At 35.5% G+C, this 10350-nt stretch overlaps 1 protein-coding gene across 2 annotated transcripts in view; it reads right to left on the bottom strand.

Annotated features, from left to right (window-relative positions):
• Positions 1-10350, bottom strand: part of mapk8ip1 (mitogen-activated protein kinase 8 interacting protein 1) — a 49189-nt gene that overhangs the window by 14911 nt on the left and 23928 nt on the right. For both annotated transcript variants that reach the window (XM_015389460.1, XM_015389461.1), the window contains exons 3-4: positions 8224-8472; positions 1323-1404 (exon numbers count right to left, since the gene is read on the bottom strand). In XM_015389460.1, the coding sequence (XP_015244946.1) occupies positions 1323-1404; positions 8224-8472 (331 nt within the window). The remainder of the gene's footprint in view (positions 1-1322; positions 1405-8223; positions 8473-10350) is intronic.

Here is a 10350-nt window from a genome sequence, read left to right as displayed (position 1 = left end):
AGTATTCTCTGTTTACAGCGTTTTTCTGTCACATTTTTTTTTTTTTCTCCTGTGTATTTCGGGGTTTGCATCATATCTTTGTTTAGAGCCAGACGCTTCATATTTTCACCTCTTTGCAGCTTATTTCTTTTTGTTTGCAGTGTTTCTCTTTTGCATTTGTTTTTTGTGATTTTCTGTTCTAGAGTTTGCATCATATGTGTGTTTGCAGCTCACTTTGTCGTTTCCTGCATGTTTGCAACTACCAGTCAGAGTATTCCAGAATGGATAACAAATAGATTTACCTGCAGATTCCTTGATCTGTGTAAGAAAACCTATCAAGTTAAACTACTAATTGTTTATCTTTAAGGCTCCACTGGTCTTTAAATATTTTTATGTTTGAAAGTAGGTAGAAAGGAAATGGGAGTATAGAAAGGGGGGAAAAATATGCAGCAAAAGTTACCAGGTCGGGACCTGGACCTGTGATGGCCGCATCGAGGAAAAAAGCTTCTGTTAATGAGTCGTGCACTTAACTCCTGCACCCCCTCTGTGCTCAAGCCTAAATTATTTCTACTACAAAATACTTTGACTAAACCTACAGAACTGTATGGAGATGCACAGCCACTTTATCATCTACATTATCTTTATTTTGACTCTTACTTTCCCAGCTTAAGAAAATTTGACCCCCACATCTGAACGTTATAACATATTCTAACTAAACCCAACTGAACTTTCTATTGGTTTGAGATATATTTCTTTTCACATTTCAAACAGCAGTGCAATGTCTTTCTAATAATAATAATAATAATGTCCAGTATTTTTAGTTAGCGGTAGCTCCTTCAAACATTTGTTGCCTGAGGGAAGAAGTTATGTCTCCTTTGCCAAGGATAGCCTTGATTCTATACACATGAAAGCTGTTTTCGGTTTTCCTTGTTTTGCATTTTAAAATATTCAAGTTAGCAAATTATTATTTATTATTATAAATTAAAAAAAATATTATTTTATTTTTTATTTTTCCAAATGCCTGCCAGTTTCCTTTTTTTCATGTACCAAATTGGGCTTTAAACAGTGCTGCAGCAATGCAAAATGACAGTTTCCTCTGAGCTAATGCTTGGTAAAAACACACCAAAAATTCACAAAAGCCATCCCTAAGCCACACTCGCCTTGGTTCACATCAAGCTTTTCGTCTATTTCTAGTAAGGAATCAGCCTGCCAAGCTAGAAGAAAATGACACCTTCTGATCACACCAATAGGAAACCTCCACTATTGTCAATGTTCAGAAGTGACACTTTAGTCAACAAAAACATAAAAATCATTGCGTAGAAATTGGAAAAAGAAAAGCTTACCAGTTTTTAGGGGAGAGGATGAGCCTGAAACTTTTTCCTGCCAGCTGTATTTCTTGCCGAATGAGTTGTTGTTTAACGTGTCCTGGAAAAAAGAAGAGGAAGTTAAGAGCCCGGTGGGAGGAAAAGATAGATATTGTGTTAAAATTAGAGAGAGAGACAAAGAAGAACTGTGTCACCACATTCGACATACTAGTATATAGCATCCGACTTTGGTGAAAGCGTTACATGCACGAACACACAGAGACACACACAATGATCAAAATGAATGAGCTGGGATTTCTTTTGTCCATGCTTCGTGGCATGCATTTAAAGGGACCGGACCTCTGGGAGAATTCACACAGTCAGAGGGTCTCTGCTCTCATTTTGTCTAGTTGTACATGGTGAAGGTACTGTATAACACTTGAGGTTCCTGTTTTAAGTTTTGACTTGCTTTATTAAGATCAGCAAAGATGTAAATACATTTTCATGGGTATGCCACAGATCAATTTCTGAAATCTGGGGACTCAAACAGGAATTTTTGGACACCCGCAGTGATAATGTGCCATGGCCAAAGTTTTCACTTAGTGCTTAATTTTATTGCCTTCATCCTGAAATAACAAAACAAAGCTGTTACAAACCTTCCATATTTAAAGCACCCCATTTGTAATCTTTATAGGACATAAACAATTTCAAAAATTATTACTGTCATCATATAAAAAAGAAAAAAAAAAAATCACATTTTAGATCTGGTTTCATAAATATGAAGTTATTTTGGGTATTTTTTTTCAAAGAAGGATTTTATTTTTATTTGATTAGTTTTATTTAATGGTAAAGCAACAAGTTTAATTCCTCCTTGCCATTAAGTAGCACACTTATCAGCTGGTTGCCATGTTCTCTAATGCTAACCAAAGGGTTGGCATTAGTGGAATGGAACCTCAGGTGAGCATTATGAATTGTTTTTTTTTTTTTTTTTTTTTTTACAGTGGCATTTCTGGCGATGTGGCAATAAGAATAATTGTCTTGCTGCCAAAAAGAGCCCAACAGATTTTACTTTATAATTATACAGGGAGTTTTACATATTATTTGGACACTGCGATGTAAGTAGAACAGAAAAAAAGGAAAAAAAGATGAAAGAAAGAGGAGATAAAAGGGAGATAACAATATTTACGAAATATTTAACTTACCTTTCCAAAAGGCAATTTATATCTTTGCAATGGGTTTTCCATATATTTGCACTTTGCTGCTTTCTGTTTTCTGTGATTGCAGCATTTCTCCTTTGACTGTGTTTGGTGTTTTTGTAGTAGCCTAACTTTTTTCTTTGAGTTCTCATTTTTGTGTTTTTATTACATTTTGAACATGTTTTTGCATGACCTATACACTCCTTGACAACCATATGAAAACTAGCACTAAAAATTACAAAAGGATCAACAGCACAGAAAACTATGGTACTATTCCCTCCAAAAGAATGTCCTGAGAATAAAAATGTTATACCACACATTTTTTATTCAGTTTCCCATTCTTAAGGTATATGACCTAAAGTATACAATAAAAAAGAAAAGAAAAGTTGGTCTAATAATTTTTTTCCATGGTTGGATGTCCTGTGTACGGTAAAAAAAAGCAAAATGTTTAAATTGTTGTAGCTGGAATCCTTTCAAAAACTACACTGTGTTCTAGATAAGCCCTATATATCTAAGACATTATGACATTAAGATATGCTTAAGTTACTTAACTTAAATAATTAAAATGCTCCTTTTGTGAAGTGTTTTCCCTTAAAGCTTTAAAACCAGTAATTATCTAACTGCTGCTTAAAAAGAGAAACTAGGTGAAACCTGCAGAACTACAGGCCCATCTCAAATCTAATTAACATAATTAGTTAAGATTTCAGTCAATCATTTTTAATCAATCATTTTATAATTCTCCTTTTATATTAATCTGCACTGTACTTTTTCCTGCACAGCACTGTGAATTGTCTTGCTACTAATGTAGCAATACTAATGGCTAGTGTAGTTGGGTTTATTTCCAGGTTTAGAGAAACAACAGATGGATAACCAACTAGAAATTCCTGTGACGGCATTGTGTCCCACATTAGATTCTGCGTTCCTTCTCTACCAGCCCACTAAACATGAGTCATTTCTCCTTTACGTTTACCAGGCGGAAACTCGGCTGTTGCCATGGTAACGAGTGAATCAGCAGGTGGGAAGCTGCGCCGAATGATCTGAGAAGCAAAAGATTTTACCACCACGACAGGCTGATCATGACTGGAGAGGCAACAGATTCAGCATTAATGATTAGGATGGTGTTGCTGTGATTGGACTGGATGTTACTATTTGATGTTTTACCAAAAATATTAGCTGTCTCACACTTAGACTGTGATTATATTGTGATAGAATCCTCCTTTTCCAGTCAACAATAATCCAAAGATTTTTTCCCCTAGGAGCAAATACAATAAGGAGCGAATAACCAGTTTAATCTCCCTAAAAAGTATGAAATCTTCCCAGTTCAACACCTTTTTTTATAGATCTGCTATCATATATTGTCCTAAAAAGTTTGTATGTCTAGGAAATCCCTTACTCAAACATTTACTTCAACATAGTGTGTCTTAACTAGATGGGTGATTAGCCTTAGACTCAGATTAACACTGACGAATCCTTTCTGGCACAGGCATCTGTCTTTCTCTCTAATGGCTACTTTATCAAAGCAGACTTAAAAGGGATGCTAAGCATATAGTACCTCCCCTGTCAACACGTCTCCATACAATGCTGTGTGCCAATTTTTATTCTATTCTTCTTTCAATTTGAAATGTTTTTTTTATGGTTAATATAATCATTGGTGTCATTTTAAGGATATAAAAAAATGTCTTTAAAATAGTAATATAAGAAAAAATATGTTTTCAAAGGCTAACTTTAATGCTAAAGAGCTGTTTAAAAACCTGTCCTAAAAGGCATCACCAAAAAATTAACTTTCACAATGGTAAGGACTCAGATGTTTGTATCACCATGCAATAAGTCATTAAAACCAACAATGAGTTGTTTTTTTTAATCTGGTCATTAACTGCTATGCTATGCATATTAATTTCTACTGATTGTAATAAAGCTGGTAATTTTGGGTTTGGCTGTTGACTTGGACATTTTTAAATAATTACACTAGGGTTGTCAAAAGTATCGATATTCAAAAAAGTATCGATACTGAAACTTTGTATCCGGATACAATACTCATTTTCAAAAGTATCGATACAGCCATCTAAAGTGCAGAATAGTGGAAATTGCACTTTCAGAACACTGTGTGATTGAATAATTTTGTGCACTTTTCAGTTTGAGACTTTTTTTGTAATAGGTGCAGCTGCTGAGAATTATTTTTGTTTCTTAACCGGTTTGGCTTGTGTCATTGTTATGTGTGCAAAGCATAGCCAAGGAAGGAACACTTAATTTTGTAATTTTTTTAATCAAGCTTGCTTAATACTCTGCACAGCAAACAACCTCAAAATATTGTTCTTATTGTTTATTGTATTTATTTATTGTACCTTTATTATTAATGAAAATTTCTGTTGAATTTTGGAGTCTTTGTTTTTATCCTTGTGGTATCAAAAATGGTATCGAGTATCGAATATTTTCCTTAGTATCGGTATCGAATTGAAAAGTTTAGTATCGTGACAACCCTAAATTACAATCTGAAATCAGATTTCAAATAATAGTTCAGTCAGAGAGAAAGCTGTCCACTGAGGTTTAAAAAAAAGACATTTTTGTGTGAAACCCAGATTTCTCTACAGTACTTAGTGTGAGGAATAAGAAACTCCAGGAAAACATCAGCATTCCACCATCTCATCTCATTTGAACTGCTCAATGTGCTACTGTTTAAGCCTTATTTGTTGTTGTTTATAAAAACAAAAAAAAATGTGTACATTATAGCTATGTTATTCTTGATAATTGATTTGTTAAGTATTCAATTCAATTCAATTCAATTTACTAGTTGTTAAATTATTAATAGTACATGCATAAAAGATTAATTTACGATGACATAAGTCCTCTCAGTGATATGAGGCTAAATATGACCCTAATATTCCAGGACAAACTCTCATAACCTGGAAAGCTATGCTCAGGCTGGAAACAAGAAGGTCAGATTCCATCTGCTGCTGAACTACCTGAAAGATGGGCTACCAAACAGAAATACTTCATGTCTGCTCCAGCAAAAGAAGAAGTGACTTTGACCTCTGAGCTAAAGGGCAAAAAGCATTATCTACAGTAAAATTGGTGTGAGCCAAAGCCGCCATTAAAATTATTTAGATCTTCACACCACAACAGGCACAAGCTACTTGCCATTGTTTTAAAATAAAAAAAAAAACTGTTCTTTACAGAAGCTGTTTTATCTACAGTCTGATAAATTCAAGGGATAGTCAGACTACTGGAATGCTGAAATTGTTCAGTTTTACTGCAAGTTCCCACGGAATTCAATTAGCAAAACAAGCAGTGACCCGTTTACTAGGGGAGTGGTGGTTTAGAATTTTCAGCAGCTTGCAGGCATCCTCTCCTGCACAGTGGAGGCCCACCAAAGAGTAATGAGGGGCTAAATGGAGAAAATAAAATTTACCATATTCTAAAAGAGTTGAAATGACAAAAATGATTAGGTTTTTCATCCAAGGAAGTCCAGCAGACCAATTGGATTCACTTACTTGCAGCATTCACTTATCCCACACCAGTATGATACAACTGTGGCCTGTTTTGTGTTGTTAGTTTTCTTTAGTTCCTGAGTGAGTAGAGGGGCAGGTGGAGAATTTCAGTCAGGACTGTCGTCTCTCCTTGGTTCTAACTTGGCCCTATTGTGGCTCTACCTTTCTTATACCTTATCCAAAATAGTTAGAATATCCTGAGCTGTGTTTGTGCTGCCATTGTATATGTTTGGGCTGCTGGATTCTTAATTCTGCTTCATTCTACCTCTATTCTCCCATTCTGCAGTATTTGTCAAGTTCCATGCATAGATTTGCTCTATCTGATTTTTCTCATCATAGCAGATTCATCTGACCTTTTAATGACTCCTGTGATTCCATCCTCGAATGAAATATCAGCTGTGCTTCTGCCATCAACATCTCTGTTTATAGATGTTGGAGATTGGCTTGTGTTCAATGTAGTCCTGTTTTTTTACTGTAAGTAGCAGAATTGGCTTGGTGTTTGTGTGCGTGACTATGTCTTTCCTGGACTAAGCCACCTGTGGAGCAAGTTATCAGTGAGCTTTTGTATTTCTGCTTCTTTTTCTATGTCTGCTTCTGTCTCCTTTAACCCCAGTCGGCCTCATTAGATGCTCCCTCAAACTGAGCTTGGTTTCGCTGGAGGTTTCTTCCTGTTAAAAGGGAGTTTTCCTCCCCACTGTTGCTATATGTATGCTTGGTGTGAGGGATTGCTGGAGTTTCGACTAATAAATGCAAGCAAAGGTCTTCACCCCGGCTCACCCAGGAGGAGCATGTCTTGCAAGTTAATGAGTAGACACAATCACACTGGTCTTCATAACCAATCTGAAAGAAATGTCCCTGTAAAGTGCCTTAAGACATGTGTTGTGAATTGCTGCTAAATAAATAAACTTAATTGAACTGAACTTTGCAGCAAGTCCTAATACTTGAGCATGCATTGGGCAACAGCTTAAAGGAAAGTTTCTCTTTAAGAAGAGGAAACCTCCAGAGGAGCATTAATCAGTGTGAGCAGCCATTTGCCATAGGGAATAATTGTGTTGGACCCAGCCATTAGAGGAAACAAGGACTAAACTCTGTAATATGTAATTAACAACTGATTTTCATTTCAATGTAGTTGCCAAAATCGGTTATTGTATTATTGGATATTGATATTTGCCCAGATTTTCAAATCAGTAAATCCCTAAATTAAAATTATTTCAATATTGTTTAAGTTATGAAGAATATTTTGGGGTTATCCTTAAATTTGCAACACATTTTGTTGAATAGACTGGTAAAGAGTCACTTTAATCTGGAAAGATTAATTGTGTCTGTGTTTTCCCTTCTCATCCTCTCACCAACCTGCAAAATCTATCTGAATCATCTTTCCTGACCTATTTATAATCCGTTTTCCATTATTCCAGAGTCTAATTCTAAAGCCAAACCTCTTCTAGTCTCAGACAGTAGCAACCATTAGTTTTGTTTTTTAGTACACCAATTGTTGTTTCTGAAAAAGAATATATCACTAGCAAATATACATTCATCGATATCTGTATTGCTGGTTCTTAATGATAGATATGCGATGCAAAATAATGCAGTAATGACTATTTTCTTTGCTGTTAGTTGATCCCCTAATTTTGGATGTGACATTACCGAACCTAACACCTGTCCATCAAATTATGCATGTATGTCTGTTTTACCATTCTCAGTCCCTGTGGTGACTATTTAATATAACTTTAGGAATTGATTTATCAGACGTAGTCCTAAGGTCTTCCTCAGAAAGGTTCACACATGGGACTTAATATTACACTTTTACATTTCCACACAATCTTGCTGTGTTTCATGTCTTTTTTTTTTTTACAACACTTTCATTGTCTTCTAAACTGTTTTCATATGATGCTAAGAAGCCTACATTAATATTCTCTGCCACCAAACACTATAAAAAAAAGAAAATTACCCTGATTTAAAACAGTATACTCTCAGAAAGTTTCCCCAAAAAGCTCCCACATCACACAGAGATGGGTACCAAGGGGAAAAAATGTCCTGACAATGAAAGCTATTGTTCACTCCACAAAGATCCAGTCAGGAAAACAATTGTTCCACAATATTTCCATTGATAGAAGACATTTTCTTGTTTAAGGGAACAAACACTCTTCAAAGAAATACCTTTCTTGTACTCATGATTTTCATTAGTGGTCTGCCTTGTAAGAAAGTGCATGTATGTGTGTGAAAGTGTGTATGTGTAGATAAGGTTAAATTAGGACACACCTGTGAGCGTGGCACAATCGGGAAAAGGTTAAGGGTCGTAGGTCTCTTGGGCCGGTAAGTATCCATGGTAACTGGTGCTCCAGAGTCCTTGATGCCTGGTGCGATTGCAACAGCGGATGCCTCTTTATCACCGCAGTAACCGTCAGCACCGTCAATAAGGTCCAAATGCAGCATCCCTGCCTGAAGCTGCCCAACTGCTCCAAGCTCCACCCTTCCTGAAACGCTACTGGTTCCTCGCCTCACACGGCCCTACAGAGATTGGAGGAAACCAAGTGTCAGTCAAAGTAGAGGAAGAGAGAGTAGAACAGAAAGGAGAGAGCATGTGTGCATGTGATGAGGAGACGGAGGAAACCAATAATAGGCTGCTCCGTCTTTGGCAAAAACAGTTTTGCTGCCAACAGTGGGAAACATAATCCAGAATAATGTAAATGAAAACGCCTCTTTTATATATAACGTTTCTGGGAGATTCCTACTTAGTTTTCTTTTGTTAATTTTTTTTCTGTACTATTCATAATTCTAGTTTGCAACTATACTCATGTTAGACCACAATATACAGTTGAGTTGTTGACCCATTTAAAGAAAAAGAGCCTACTGACCTATTGACTATGGTAAAAAATAAAAAAATAAAAAAAAAAATATATAAATAAACTGAATTGAAAATCCACTTTCACTATCTGTGTCTACTTCATATTTGCAATAGTCAGATACATTTATCATCAGTAATGCAAAGCNGTTCTAAATTCTGTTTTGCATTTTTTTTCTGAGAGCTATGTTTCAGTTCTGAAACAGTTATGACCCACATGGTCATCATGACCAGACATTATGTATAAGGGCAATGAACCAGTTAAGTCTGATTTACTTATCATCATTGCTCTGGCAGCTGAACACAACACACAGAAAGAAGAACTGCTTCTATTGGCTTTGACATGGATTTTAGAGTCATGGTAAAGCCTATTATAGTCTTGAACTCTCTCTTTCCTTCACATGCAAAGGCTAATTGTAAAACACTAAATAGTGTCCACAGATCTGGTTCTGGTACATTAACTTTGTAGATGCCTCACTGAGTTATTTGGAGAACTTTACCAGAATGTCATCAACAGCTGAGCTAAAATGTAAATAATAACTTATTTCAATTTAGCTCACATTTCACAAAGGATTTCAAAACTATTGTACTCACGATATCATTATAAATAGAGATTTGATCAAAATCATAATCTTCATGGTTCACTGCGAAGTAACTAATGATTTCTATTTCCCATTTGAAATACTGCAGATTGGTCATCAACAAGTATGTTTACAACTACAGGCTGTTACTAAATCCCAGCTGGTGAATGGCATGGAGGTTAATCCACTTCCATTGGCTAATTGTTGTCTACAAGCTTATTTGTATGCAGTAAGGTGCTCATCCCAGATTTCAATGCTCTTTCACTTTTTATCTCACAGCAAGACAGAAAAAAAGCATGTTTGAGAAAAAAAGGTGATATTGAAAAAGAATGTAAAAGAATCTGTAAGCTGATACATTTGAATATAATGCAGGAAGAAAGTGCTTATTTTAACTTTAGATAAAATTCTGTAGAAGATAGACTGAAGTTCTGTGTTTATTATCACAAGTCACAAGTTGTTGCCACTTAAATACTGTGTCCTGTTACATAAAACAACTGCTGTATTGGGTTAAAACTGACAAATGAGGGCTAAACATAAATCTGAAAAAAAAATTAAGTTATCAATCGTTATATTATAACACAAACCAAATTATTCAACAACACAGGGAGCTAAGATACCAAATAAGTCAAACAATGAGTGTACTTTTTGAAAAGGCCCTTAAACAAAGAAGAGTGTTGGGATCACACTACAGCGTATGTTTTATCCAGACATGCAGAACAGGATCCTTCGCTCCAGCACCAGCAATTCAGTTTCTCTTATTTTTTAATCGACTTAAACGGAATATTGCTGCAAAACTTTCCACCAAATGAGCAAGACAATAGCAATGGAGGTGGATTAGCAGTGCTTTCAAAACCAAGATATACCAAATAAAATATACAAGTTAGAATAATTATTTTGCCTTTAGATTAAAAGAGAATTTTTTAATTGAATTAATCTTTTTTATTCCATTCAGCCGTTCATTAA

This window comes from Cyprinodon variegatus, unplaced genomic scaffold (assembly GCF_000732505.1).
Source record: "Cyprinodon variegatus isolate N-32 unplaced genomic scaffold, C_variegatus-1.0 Scaffold460, whole genome shotgun sequence".
In the NCBI taxonomy this organism is placed as follows: Eukaryota; Metazoa; Chordata; class Actinopteri; order Cyprinodontiformes; family Cyprinodontidae; genus Cyprinodon; species Cyprinodon variegatus.
The sequence above is the reverse complement of the archived record's forward strand: the minus strand, read 5'-3'. Positions and strand labels throughout refer to the sequence as shown.